We start from the raw sequence: 15,841 nt of genomic DNA on the forward strand, positions 1-15,841 counted from the left end.
TCAGATCCTTCCATAGAACAGATGGATTAATCTCAATTACGTGGGAGAATTAAAAATGAAGCGAAAAGTATGTATAATTAATTAAAACCGAATGAAGCTGAAGCTATAGAATGATGATTTTCATTTCGAATCGAGATGACCAGGGAAGTAGTTTCTTTGATTAATCCATCTTAGAGATAATCTATAATGATTGATTTAATTGTTTATTTGATAGAACTGTACATCGATCAGCGGTTCTCCTACCATCTCTAGTTTCATTAGATACAAAGTAACATTACATCAATTATAAACGTTTCGATGGTTATTGGGTAATACATTTTCTCGTGACATTTTGTCGTCAGGAATGAGACTATATTCGCTATACTGGTCAGCCGTGGACGGACATTGGTCATCAATTCTATTGCTAGCCACATTCATTGTTATAAGCCTCTGTAAATGAGAACTCGCGGGGTTTGTTAAACGATTATTTTCCTGCTGTGTACGACGGAAACATCGCTGTATTATCGGCTCAGATTTGCGGATTGTCAGGAGTAAAGCAGACGGACCCTTTCCTGTTGGATGTGTAAGGAACAGAACCGGGGCAATCCCATTGGAGACGGACTAATTAACAGCACGAGGCTACAATCCATTCCATTTTCGCGCTTAAACTAAATAGCCTTTGATATAGAATCCAATTGTAGTTACTGAAGGAGACAGATTTGATAATATAAATCGACTTGCCAACAGAAGAACGTTTTACGACAGAAAATAAAAATCATTTCCATGGAAAGATAAGGACTGTGGAGGATGGGAGGAGTAGTTAGCTTGGTTATCGTGGTGATGCCTCTCATCGTGTGGCACTCCAGACTATAGGAGCCATGCTGATGGGATGAGATTGTTCCGTTATTATTACGTTTATCTGTGTCTGTTTACTTACCCGGGTCAACATCTCAGACTTTGTCAAACGTGATGGCGAAACTAACTAACAATGCATCTCAGATCCTAGACAACATCCATTGGACAATTGAAAAACCCGATAATCAGTAAAAGGAAGTAGTAATTACGTAACCAAATATCGTGTTTGTACAAAACTGAATAAGTCTTCATACATGTTCTACCGAAATGTTTTACACATTACATGGAGAGCGTATTCACTGCTGCGTGATATACATCTGAATCTTGCTATCTCGAACTCACATAATTTGAAGTGAAGGCCCTGTTTATCTTGTTATCTCGAACTCACATAATTTGAAGTGAAGGCCCTGTTCAATTTGTGTGTTGTTGGTCCATTCCTTTGTCTTCATTAATGTTCAAGATTAACACGAATTGATATACTGATAACTCTAAATGTTACAGTTGTCTCACGAGTTTACAAAGTTTAACCTGATATTATGTGGAATATTAAGTATTTACACTTTGGTACAAAAAAATGATCATTTTACAGTAGTAGACTTAATGACGGTAAAAGTTTACAATGTACCCACACATACGTTTTACATAGCAATGCCAAAGTAAAGCAACTGTATATATATTATCAGATAATACAAAATAATGTATTTAGCGACTATATGAATAAGAGCCGTTTACCACTACATCCATGACGTTAAGTAGGGTATCGATATTTTTGAGAAAATGTCGGCTTAAAATAACTTGATGAATCACAACACTGATTAACACAAACAGATTTGCTTCTGCTGAGGTTGAAATAAACTTGAATCATCGCCATATCTACGCAAGCGTTTTCAAACTCAGCAATTTGTATTCTGCTTTCAGTTTTCGCGAGCAGGGGCGGCATGCAGGGTATGCTTCTGTTTCCTTTATTTTCAAACCGTGTTACAGATAAAGGGTTCAAATTGAAATCAATGGTGTTACCGAAGTCAACAAAATCTGCAAAACACACGCATCGTCGGTATCTTTGTTTGTTTGAACTTAAACTAGTTATCGATCTTTAACGTTTTGAACTTCCGGTGTTCGCTTCCTGTTAGGTGATGTTTATCTTTTTACCATTGCTCCTGTTTGATAATGTACGCATACGATCGAGTTGCACAGATAAATATGCGGTTGTGTCATTTGGGGTAAAAACAACCCGTTACGGCTAATTAAAGAAACCATTTTATATCACTGCAAATTATCATAGAATTATCTACGGTTAATGCGGGAAACAGATCACTCTCTTCGTGAACGATTTTATAGATTTTTTTTCTGTGATTTCTGTGAATCTTTTCAAAGAGTACTATAAGCTTTAAATCTATACCTCACGGTATTTTTGTTTTTTTAAATGTTGATTTTGTATTTTGTATAGCTTCTTACTTTTAATGCCGATGCCCGTGTGTAACTAAGAGGAAGTGTTACCCGTCCTCAGACCTGCGTACCTCAATGAGATTCTTACCATGTTGTGTAGTGATATTGATGAAATGACTGATTACCATTTATTTATAACAGCCTGTATTTTCATTAGACTGCTGCTTGATGCAATGATATTTGAATGTGTACTTTAACTTCGAATAAATATTTCAATAGTGTATTTCATTCCATTCTCCTTTTACAGCATCAATATTATTCAGTAAATGAAAGTGTTTTACGCATTTTTTAAAATACAATATGTTTGTATTCAGTTCCACCTTTAGAATAAAAATGAACTATCTCCATGTGCATAGTTTGTTAATTCACGCTAAAATAAAACACTAATCGATATCCACCGTCACAAACCTTAAGTGTGGTGTTGGCTTTCTCCTCGTGATAATTTGTATTTTGTCTTCAATACGACATGTCCTCACGATCGCATTTTCCGACAAAAAAAGGTTAAAACGGTGATATTTGTTATATTGACCTATAATTCGACCAATACATCACCTAAATCATTTCTTTACGATTAAGTTATTTTCTTGTCAGAAATCCGTTTTACTTGACATCAGCTTACGCCTAAATTACACGCGAGTGTTAGAATAAGCGATCAGTCACACTTGCCCTCTTCCCGAGGTTAAACTCTGAAGCCAAATTATTGGTGACAGAAAATGGTTCGCCCTTTTTCTGTTGTAACACTTTCTTTTGTTTAACGAATAATTGTAATTAGGGGAATTTCAGGATTCTGAAATCCGTTCCATTTTTTGAACTCAATAACACCCTACAACACAGAGCTTTCAAGTAGAGACAGCAAACACACAGATGCTAAAGAATTGCGCCTATCAGTTCTAATATTTTCCTAAACTTTCAGAGACCGATTTTTACTGTCCATGCTGTTGTCTACAATAATGTTATAATTTTGAAGACATGTTGCCTATGTACATACTGTAAAACTATTCGTGGGTAGTATTTATGATTTGGATCTGCGGGTAGAATTAGTTATCGTTTAACTATGTTACAATGGTCCACTACAATATCTACCAAAGTTTCTAGCCGCTTTTCAATAGTTACCACGAAACAATTAAGTCTTCTACCCAAGCTCAGATCATACAGTACATGTTTGTGTAAGATTGGTGTTTTTTCAGGAAAATGACTTGCATTTTGTTTAGATAAGAATTTTCGACCGAGAATAAAGGGGTTGGGACGACTGGTTTGCCCGTTGTCAGTATTATGTCAGCGGTGAGTGGGCTTTGGCGGTGCCTTGGACGGAATGCGTCTGTGAAATAACACAAAACTTGCACTATTACAAGGAACCACGAATATACCGTGGCCTCACAATGGTGAATCAAGGAGAGTGGATACCCTCTGGTGTTGATGACTTACTGTAACTTGAGTGGCACCTTTTTAACATTGTACAGATACGTTATGTAATTTTTAATATTCACGTGTGTCATTTTTGTCTATAAAAACACATCTTGACAATCGCTAAATATATAAAAGAGAAATATTGACTAGTTTTCTTATTTTATATGGCTACAAACCTGTAAGAAACTTAAATCTAATTTCCTATTTACTGGTCTTGTCTTGTCTTTAGGGATCCTTTGATCAATTGAAGTAGAGCATTGATTGACATCCTGTTCTCAATTATTGATTGGCTAATTCGTAACAATGTGGAACTCTTCAGCTTGAAGTCCAAAACAAATGTCGGACTGAGTGACTCGTGCCAACACAACAGTTATTTCTAGAATATAATCTGATTTTAAGTCTCACGTGCCAATTAAAGTATTCGGGTTAAAGATCAATTATTCAGATACTGTAGTACTTGGTTAGGAATACATCGATATTTCATTAGAAAACTGACAAAGTCTCGTCGACTGCGAGACATTGCAGGCGACCTCCGTGACATTGAGCATACCCCTAATTTCCAACTCAATAATCTGAACCGAGTTCGGAAAGTAAATACAAAACATCTGCCAAATCTGCCAAAGTTCTTCGATGTTCTCTGTCGAGATAAACTGCCGATTCTAATTATTATAGTTCATGGAGAAGCATATAAATAGATACCAGGACTTGAATCGGGAAAATTAATCATATCTCATTTGAAATTAACAGATAATGTGAAATTGATAACCTTTAGCCATAAATAGCCTAACTGTTGCATGGACGTTCAACCAAGATAAGACAACAAAAGCAAAAACAATGTAGCATTAATACAATTTCTATCTCTCAAGCGACGATGACATTATATGTAGTTTTTCACTGACGTTTTGATAGATTCGACACCAACAATCAATACCACTTGCTATGTTTAAACATGTGTTTTTTAATATTAAGAAGCATAGTTTAACCCAATGAATGTGGCGTATCATATTAAAATACATGATAATATGATGGATGTATCTTTTCTGAAAATAGAGGCAAAGACCACTCACGATGTCTCTGTGTCATATTTTCATTAATACGATTTTCGTGAGTTTCGATGACATTGCCAATACTTAGTTCGACTTTTCGTCGTTTTTTTGTTTGTTATTTATGCCAATAGAAAAAGAAAACAATCATTATTTCCAAATCTGTAATATCAATTATTTCTGTCTCACACAACACGCAATCTGATTAAAATACAGATCCTTATAATTACTCCATTCAATATAGGATCTGACAACATGCCATCAAGGGTCATGTTCGGATGTCCTTTATATCAAGTGTACTTCAGATCAAATGTATTTCTACACCTTACTATATCAATTGAAAACGTCATTTCGTTCCAATATACTTATTGATTTAGCTTTGTTGTGCTGTTTGGGCGAGATGACTACATAAAAGAAAAAAAAATCTGACAGCTTTGTCAAACTAATTCGTCCCCGATCAAGAGATTCTGGCAGCTTGGTTATTAGTCATCAGAACGTGACTCCTAATGGGATGGTAATATAGGATCTGTATTCAGATTGGCACAACACTCTTAAGTAGTTGTTCCCATAAATTATTACCTTAGGATAAACTTTGTCCGAATGTCATATGAATCTCATTAATAAGAAGAAAGTATTCATAGACAGAAAACAATTATTGACGGAAATATCACTGAAAATAAGATTAAAATCTAGACAGAGTGTGAATATCGTTTTTATATTGAATTTGATAAAGTCGATTTAATGTTTCACACAACTATAGAGCAAAACCACATGATTGGTGATCATAAACAACAATATGCGTATGGTTTTCCTTGATCTTGACACAAAACAGAATAATTTCCCTCAGTTCTGGCATGTCAGGCTTGAGTTTGAGTGTAAGTTAAAGAGTTATCTTCTTTTATCTATGTTGATTTCAGTGTATTAATGTATTGCAAACTGTTGACAAAATAAAAAATATAATATATAGACGTCAGCAGTGTATACCTCCTGTTCTATAACTGATCACACCACAGAAACAGATAGATCCAGATTCCTACCCGAAAACTTCACCGTGACATGTATTCCATATATATCTGTCAGTAACCAACATGACACGAGGAATAGTGATAAACACATAACGAAGAACATGCAATATTAGTTTTTATGAATACATATGCATGCCGCTCTTAATTCTCAATATTCCTACGTAAACTTTAATAACCTTTGGGACTTCTCAATGTATGGCCATTTGGCGCCATTTTGAATTATTACGTTATAACTGCCTCGTATGTTTGTACCTACTTTCAAACATGCATTTTACATTTTGACATTTCCTGCATAGAAATGATCGAATTCTACTTTGAGTAACACTTCATAATAGATAGAAAAGTCACTTATTCACCAATCACGTGCACGCACGCGCTTCATCACGCGATTTTGCTCTAACCTATTACCTATATATTTTAGTTATGTCATCTCGAAAGTTTCAGAGCTCTTTAATCATGATAAAAACGTCTTTGAAATTGACAAGCTTTGTGATAAAACACCTAATATACTACGTCCTTACGGGATGTTTAATGATGAAGTATGCACAATCCTTATTTCTAATCTGAAATAGGTTTATTTATATTCAGAATTAACCACACAATGGAGGTGTGGACTGTATTCACTCAATGCAATAGTGATCCCTGTATTGCAGTCTGATGTACTGTTTCACTCAATGCAATAGTAATCCCTGTATTGCAGTCTGATGTACTATATTTTAGGAAATATGTTGACCTTGTCGGTGCATGCAATGATTACGTTTAAAAAGGGGGATACAAGGAAGATGATATATCACAAAACTTCATGTCGTCGCAGACCTTAGTTAAAGAAAGAAGAAAGGAAGAAAAAATAGAAGATAGCAGATAGAAAGACTCCTACAATATCAGATTTGATAACCCTGTCTAGGAGTACGTCGAGTGCACGGTATTATAATTAATGGTGTATACGTCGAGTGCACGGTATCATAATTAATGGTGTATACGTCGAGTGCACGGTATCATAATTAATGGTGTATACGTCGAGTGCACGGTATTATAATTAATGGTGTATACGTCGAGTGCACGGTATTATAATTAATGGTGTATACGTCGAGTACACGGTATTATAATTAATGGTGTATACGTCGAGTGCACGGTATTATAATTAATGGTGTATACGTCGAGTGCACGGTATCATAATTAATGGTGTATACGTCGAGTGCACGGTATTATAATTAATGGTGTATGTTTTATAGAATAATGGTTGGTAATATTGCGAATCGGTCTTGTCTTATACATAAAATCGATACACTATATATAGCTACTAACCAATATATTCTGGTAAATTGCCATCCCGTCAACAGTATATTAAAGGTAAAATAAGTATTTCCTTTTTATTTTAGTGGAGCTACATACCTCACTTGTAAAAAAAATTGAACAATGTTCTCAAAGTTTTGAAGACATAAAGTGTGATTATGTATATTATCTTATTGTGGTGACACAGGCTTTATTTTACCGTAAAATCAATATTTGTGAACTTTTCAGTAAAATTTCTACTTAAGTAAGAACCAAATAATTTTAAAATATATTTCACGTTATTTTTTTAATTGGCACAACATGTGTGGAATTAAATTAGTAAGCAGAAAATAGTTAAAGAGGGGTGAAAAGGTATCATGACAGATTGAAGTATATGTACTAGTATCAATAAAGTCAGAGACGTAAAAAATGGAACATTCCTTGATTCTTGATGAATAGCCGTAATATTTCATCTGGTGAGGTGGAAACTTTAATATTCTATCTGGTGAGGAGGGAACTTTAATATTCCATCTGGTGAGGTGGAAACTTTAATATTTCATCTGGTGAGGTGGAAACTTTCATATTTCATCTGTTGAGGTGGAAACTTTGATATTCCATCTCGAGATGGGAAACTTTTATATTTTATCTCGTGAGATAGAAACTTTATTATTTCATCCCGTGAGGTGGAAAATTTTATATTTCATCCCGTGAGATGGATTTTTTTTTTATTTCATTTCATGAGGTAGCAGCTTTAATATTTCATCCCGTGAGGTGGAAAATTTTATATATCATCCTATGAGATGGAAAATTTTATATTTCATCTCATGAGGTGGAAACTTTTATATTTCATCGGGTTAAATGGAATTTTTTATATTTCATCTGGTGAAGTAGAAACTTTTATATTTCATCTCGTGAGGTGGAAAAATTTATATTTCATCTGGTGAGGTGGAAAATATTATATTTCATCCCATGAGAAGGAAAATTTTATACTTCATCTCTTGAGGTAAACAATTTTATATTTTATCTCGTGAGATGAAAGATTTATATTTTTATCCGTTTGTCACTCGTAAAAATATCAAACTCTCCACCCCACTAAGTGAAAAATAACTGTTATTCATGAAGAAACAAGGAATATCCTCTATATATCCCACCCTTTTACACACCACTTGTTTTGAAGTTATACTTCCACGTGTTTCTAGCGAACATGAATGATATTTAGTTATATCAAAGATAAATCAATTTTGTTCAATTAATTCATTACGTTCCAAAATAAATGTCGCAAAAAATATGTTTAATGATATTTGATAAAATTGGTTAAAATAGGTTCCAAGTGAAAGCATTTTAATTGCAACAGAAAAGAACTCAATATCTTGCGTGGATCACACACCTTATTTCGGAAAGAATATGCACGGACGAAGTTGTATACCATGAACACCTTTACAACAGATAGGGTCAGACAAAAGCCACGTATACACACAGTTAATACCTGTACGTAAAAATATAGGGTTTTGTTAAACACTTCCTGATAGAATTTAGATTGATTCACCTGGAAATACGAAAACAATATCAATAAGACTTTATAACAATATAATTTAGATTCACCTGGAATTTAGAAAACAATATCAATAAAATTTTATAACAATATAATTTAGATTCACCTGGAATTAAGAAAACAATATCAATAAGACTTTATAACAATATAATTTAGATTCACCTGGAAATAAGAAAACAATATCAATAAAACTTTATAACAATATAATTTAGATTCACCTGGAAATAAGATAACAATATCAATAAGACTTTATAACAATATAATTTAGATTCACCTGGAAATAAGAAAACAATATCAATAAGACTTTATAACAATATAATTTAGATTCACCTGGAAATAAGAAAACAATGTCAATAAGACTTTATAACAAAATAATTTAGATTCACCTGGAATTAAGAAAACAATATCAATAAGACTTTATAACAAAATAATTTAGATTCACCTGGAAATAAGATAACAATATCAATAAAACTTTATAACAATATAATTTAGATTCACCTGGAAATAAGATAACAATATCAATAAAACTTTATAACAATATAATTTAGATTCACCTGGAAATAAGATAACAATATCAATAAGACTTTATAACAATATAATTTAGATTCACCTGGAAATAAGAAAACAATGTCAATAAGACTTTATAACAATATAATTTAGATTCACCTGGAAATAAGAAACAATATCAATAAATTTATAAATAATTTAGATTCACCTGGAAATAAGTAAATTACAAATTTAGAATAAGATAACAATATCAATAAAACTTTATAACAATATAATTTAGATTCACCTGGAATTAAGAAAACAATATCAATAAAATTTTATAACAATATAATTTAGATTCACCTAGAAATAAGATAACAATATCAATAAAACTTTATAACAATATAATTTAAATTCACCTGGAAATAAGAAAACAATATCAATAAAATTTTATAACAATATAATTTAGATTCACCTGGAATTAAGAAAACAATGTCAATAAAATTTTATAACAATATAATTTAGATTCACCTGGAATTAAGAAAACAATGTCAATAAGACTTTATAACAATATTATTTATATGGTATATAATTAAGGATTAACTTGAATAGATTGTTTATGTTATAGATATATAACACAAAGATATGAGCGTACTCTAAATAAACCACGAAGCGGTTTATGATGAGAGTGCGCTCAGATTTTTGTGTTATATCTCCATAACATAAAAAATCTATTCAAATTAATCCTTATACATTCTGTAATTCAATTTACTAAGAATAAATTCTTCAATACTCAAAATTCATTTTGGGACTCTTTTTGTCTATGAAATAATTACGCCGTCATCTCAGCCAATCAGAAGCAACGTCACAAACGGCGACGCCATTTTTCCTTTAAGGCTCATAAAGTAAATTTTTAAGCCAATGAAAATGTTTGTAACAAGCAAAATTGAATTATTGAGTAATAAAAGGAAACTGTTGCTGCATTTTCTCAGTGGCTGTATCTGTAAATACCGTAATAAATGTGTAGTATTTACGTGGACGGTAGGAGTTATTCTGACTATATATCCATAATTATGTGTAAAACAACAGAACCAATGACTTTTAATAAGCCTGACTTTCCTATTGAAGGAGTCAGCAATTCTCTTTTCGTGAAATTTTAATTCTGCTTTGCTTGCCTGACCTTTGTTTATCAAACAGATTTAAATTATACTTACTACGCAGTGTTTAGTACAGTTTATTGCCCCCTCGTGAGTTGTTCAGAACAAGACCACGTGCCCGTTATGGCGGAACCGTTGAATAATACATGTCAAATCAAAGATGGCCGTGCCAGTCTCTATATTTCACCTGATGTAACAAGTAATGATTGTTAGAAGGATTGTGTTATAAGAACAGACAATCAATGACGCCCGAGGCAGATGGAAACAAAGATTTTATCGCTTTTCTGTTTTGTCTCAGTTCGTAAAGTTATTTCCAACTTAATTACAGGTTGTGAGCTTTTATTTTATTGACATTTATGTACGTTTACAAATTATTGCTAAATACTGATTTGCTTCTATTTAATTCCAGATTAGCTTCTTGAGTAATTCGTGTTCAAGTTAGAATACAAATCAGCGTGTGCATTTATCTGTGGACAAACTAGCCCCATGTATATTACACATGATCACAGTCCATTGAGTAAATGTTTAATATCTCGAGCTTAAAAAGGATATAGTGAAACAAGGACTTTGTAAAGACTGTCAGATTGTTTCTACAATAATGTTGGTGTAGTCCTTTTACACCAGATAGTGATTAATTTCGGTTCGAGAGTGTATAGATGGATGCTGCGCATCACGACATAAGACGTATTCCTATTCAACAATAAGCGTTTAATTACTTTTATTATCTTAGCGTGGTTATTCCATAAAAGTATTTATAAGGTAACAATATTGTAATCCATGTTCCACTTCCACTTCTTTCCATAGGTAGTTATTGAAAGAATCATCAACCTCCATTGTCCACTTCTGACCATAGTTTGGCTTACTTTGTTGTCGGTCGCTAGGAATTCATCAAATATCAAATATCGAATGGAGCGGGACTTTAGTTTGTCACGGCGCGGAAGTGACGGGAATGTGATTACGAGTATCGTAAACGGATACGTTTTCTTTTTCCTTGGGGTGTCCGATAATTAATTTTGGACCAGACACTATTAAACCCCAGTTTTGAAAACTCATCGTACAGTACTGTGACCAGTAGGGGACAATCTTTAACATGAAGTGATAAAAACTCTATCTAATTGTCTCACTCCTGCGTCTTTAGCTGTAGAGGATACGTGTGACGAGTTTGACCGTTTTCGTTATCATTTTGGTTTCGGTGTCTCGAAATCTTAGCTTGACGAGAAATCGTCCAAAATCAGGGAGACATGCTGAATTCCCTGATTTTACACTTCAAGATTAAAGCGTAATTTGATTATGTAATGACTGGATAAAATCGATAGGGAATAGCGATGCTTAAATCGGCAGGGATTCCTTTATATATTTTTTCCACACATAAAATTTACAAGAAATCACTTCTTTTCCTAATGATCAACGGTATGACGTCTTCTGAACGCTTTTTACTCTCTGAGAAAGTTCTGCCAAGGTTACCACGCGCTGACAAGGTCATCAATCACTCGCCATCTTTAACAGATGGAGTTGGTGAAATAAATTCGACAGCCAAACAAAGATTGAAAGATTTATCCGACAACGACTGGATTTTTTGCTTCTGATGCTTCCCCTCTAATGGGAAATGCTTCAGATGCTGAGAACTCCTTGTATTGCTGGGAATATTTTCCCCTCCCCATGGGGTTTCAATTCCGAGAGTCGCCTGCGATTGAACATCAGACCAAAACAGCATTGCCACCATTTTGGACCTGCGGAATCTCTCTGTATTTATCACTTGAGCGGTACATAAAAGTGTGTCATTATTTGATATTTATGGTTGTTATATAGTAATACATCTTCTTTAGAATGCGTTTTGGTGACATGTGTTCGAGAATGTGGCAAAAGCAGTCAACAGTCCATGACAGGTAATGTGAAAACACGACCCAGCTCGATCTGAATTATAACGCCATAACTTTCAACAGGGAGCGTTGTCAATGATTAATAAACGATACATCAAAGTCGCATATACTCTAAAATCTAGATATATGTATAACAAAGACTTCATTATAATCTGAGAAGATTGTGGGTAATTTAGAAATATTTCAAACGAGTTTCGAAGATTAGTAGATGAGATATCCATGTTGATATAATATATTAACAATCTCTAGATGTCCTTATTATGAAACTAGACAAGATGACGCCCGTCAACATGCCCCCTCCCAAACGAAGGAAACAAATGTGTCACCCTGGTAACAGAGGGTTTCGAGCATTCCCCTAACCCATTTCTATTAATCAGTAATATAACATATTACTTTGTCCCTATTAATCAGTGATATAATTTATTACTTTGACCCCTTTGGAGACCATAGTGACCACTATGGGTTGTCATACCTCTTCAATGTTAATGTTAGTCAGCGATGCAGCACACTCATGCACACTCAATGTATATGGCAATCAGACGGGTTTTATTTCGACCGCTTTATGGGTCACGCTGAGCATCTTGAATAGTCGGGGAAAATCAAACATCTATTGCATATCTACATTCCATCATCTCTTACCGTGTGCAACTCCAAATCATTAGGCCTATTGATTTTGGAGGAAACTCAGGAAACCAAATGTAGACGGACAGACAGACGGATACGATGATTATTACAATGTTCCCACACCCAATGTAGACGGACAGACATACGAATACGATGATTATTACTGTGTTCCCAAACCCAATGTAGACGGACAGACATACGGATAGGATAATTATTACAGTGTTCCCACACCAAATGTAGACGGACAGACATTCAGATACGATGATTATTACTGTGTTCCCAAACCCAATGTAGACGGACAGACAGACGGATACAATGATTATTAAAGTGTTCCCACACCAAAGGTAGACGGACAGACAGACGGATACGATGATTATTACAGTATTCCCACACCAAATGTAGACGGACAGACAGACGGATACGATGATTATTACTGTGTTCCCAAACCCAATGTAGACGGACAGACAGACAGATACGATGAATATTACAGTGTTCCCATACCAAATGTAGACGGACAGACATTCAGATACGATGATTATTACTGTGTTCCCAAACCCAATGTAGACGGACAGACATACGAATACGATGATTATTACAGTGTTCCCACACCAAATGTAGACGGACAGACACACGGATACGATGATTATTACAGTGTTCCCAAACCAAATGTAGACGGACAGACAGACGGATACGATGATTATTACAGTGTTCCAACACCAAATGTAGACGGACACACAGACGGATACGATGATTATTACAGTGTTCCCACACCAAATGTAGACGGACACACAGACGGATACGATGATTATTACAGTGTTCCCACACCAAATGCAGACGGACAGAAATACGGATACGATGATTATTACTGTGTTCCCAAACCAAATGTAGACGGACAGACACACGGATACGATGATTATTACAGTGTTCCCACACCAAATGTAGACGGACAGACATACAGATACGATGATTATTACAGTGTTCCCACACCAAATGTAGACGGACAGACACACGGATACGATGATTATTACAGTGTTCCCAAACCCAATGTAGACGGATAGACATACAGATACGATGATTATTACAGTGTTCCCACACCAAATGTAGACGGACAGACATACAGATACGATGATTATTACAGTGTTCCCACACCAAATGTAGACGGAAGACATACAGATCGATGATTATTACAGTGTTCCCAACCAATGTAGACGGAAGACATACAGATACGATGATTATTACAGTGTTCCCACACCAAATGTAGACGGATAGACATACAGATACGATGATTATTACAGTGTTCCCACACCAAATGTAGACGGACAGACATACAGATACGATGATTATTACAGTGTTCCCACACCAAATGTAGACGGACAGACATACAGATACGATGATTATTACAGTGTTCCCACACCAAATGTAGACGGACAGACATACAGATACGATGATTATTACAGTGTTCCCACACCAAATGTAGACGGACAGACATACAGATACGATGATTATTACAGTGTTCCCACACCCAATGTAGACGGACAGACATACAGATACGATGATTATTATTACGGACAGACATACAGATACGATGATTATTACAGTGTTCCCACACCCAATGTAGACGGATAGACATACAGATACGATGAATATTACAGTGTTCCCACACCAAATGTAGACGGACAGACATTCAGATACGATAATTATTACTGTGTTCCCAAACCCAATGTAGACGGACAGACATACAGATGCGATGATTATAACTGTGTTCCCAAACCAAATGTAGACGGACAGACCTACGGATACGATAATTATTACAGTGTTCCCACACCAAATGTAGACGGACAGACATACAGATACTATGATTATTACTGTGTTCCCAAACTCAATGTAGACAGACAGACAGTCGGATACAATGATTATTACAGTGTTCCCACACCAAATGTAGACGGACAGACATTCAGATACGATAATTATTACTGTGTTCCCAAACCCAATGTAGACGGACACACAGACGGATACAATGATTATTACAGTGTTCCCACACCAAAGGTAGACGGACAGACATACGGATACGATGATTATTACAGTGTTCCCACACCAAATGTAGACGGACAGACAGACGGATACGATGATTATTACTGTGTTCCCAAACCCAATGTAGACGGACAGACAGACAGATACGATGATTATAACTGTGTTCCCAAACCAAATGTAGATGGACAGACCTACAGATACGATGAATATTACAGTGTTCCCACACCAAATGTAGACGGACAGACATTCAGATACGATGATTATTACTGTGTTCCCAAACCAAATGTAGACGGAGAGACATACAGATGCGATGATTATTTCAGTGTTCCCACACCAAATGTAAACGGACAGACATACAGATACGATGAATATTACAGTGTTCCCACACCAAATGTAGACGGACAGACATACAGATACGATGATTATTACTGTGTTCCCAAACCAAATGTAGACGGACAGATAGACGGATACGATGATTATTACAGTGTTCCCACACCAAATTTAAAGGACAGACATACAGATACGATGATTATTACTGTGTTCCCAAACCAAATTTAAACGGACAAACAGACGGATACGATGATTATTACAGTGTTCCCACACCTCCGAATCTAGACCCTTAAAACAATCAGAATATTTTTTATAATTGGATAATGTACGTACCACGTGATACCTGATAACGTTTGTACGAGACTATTGTTTCTATTGGTGATGGAATGACGCTCAATGGTGGTAACGTCATTTCAGCGGGAAGATTGCAAATAGTTACGTTCCATCACCACTTAAGATTCTAGACCAGCACAAACGTTATCGGGTAGCATGTGGTACATGAATTTGTCTTTAATATTAATCTTGAACCATGACTTTTTTGGACGTTTGTTGGACATTTGCCAGCTTGCTGATGTCTCCCTATCATTTTAGAGTCTCTAAAACGTAGATACTAATTCTATGAAAACCTCATCGGTTTTTTTTGGCAGATAAATCACCAGGACCCAGTTGTTCAAATGGTATCGGGCTAATCACAGTTTAATGACAATTTTCAAATCAAGATAAAATAATTTCTGCCTATGCAAAATTTTACAAA

General features: G+C 35.0%; 1 protein-coding gene across 1 annotated transcript; it reads left to right on the forward strand.

Moving 5' to 3' along the window:
- Positions 1-13,954: 13,954 nt before the first annotated feature.
- On the forward strand, positions 13,955-15,315 carry LOC138326570 (uncharacterized). The gene is made up of 2 exons (XM_069272668.1): positions 13,955-13,983; positions 14,379-15,315. Exons 1-2 carry the CDS (start codon positions 13,955-13,957, stop codon positions 15,313-15,315), a joined length of 966 nt encoding a protein of 321 aa, XP_069128769.1.
- Positions 15,316-15,841: the final 526 nt, after the last annotated feature.

The sequence above is a fragment of the Argopecten irradians genome, chromosome 6 (genome assembly GCF_041381155.1).
Source record: "Argopecten irradians isolate NY chromosome 6, Ai_NY, whole genome shotgun sequence".
Lineage (NCBI taxonomy): Eukaryota > Metazoa > Mollusca > Bivalvia > Pectinida > Pectinidae > Argopecten > Argopecten irradians.

What these genes read in the sequence shown, in the direction of transcription:
- LOC138326570 (XM_069272668.1), top strand. Translation starts at nt 13,955, where the DNA reads ATGATTATTACAGTGTTCCCACACCAAAT. An exon ending in ACAGTGTTCCCACACCAAAT is followed by an intron (nt 13,984 to 14,378) that starts GTAGACGGATAG and finishes TGAATATTACAG; the next exon opens with TGTTCCCACACCAAATGTAG.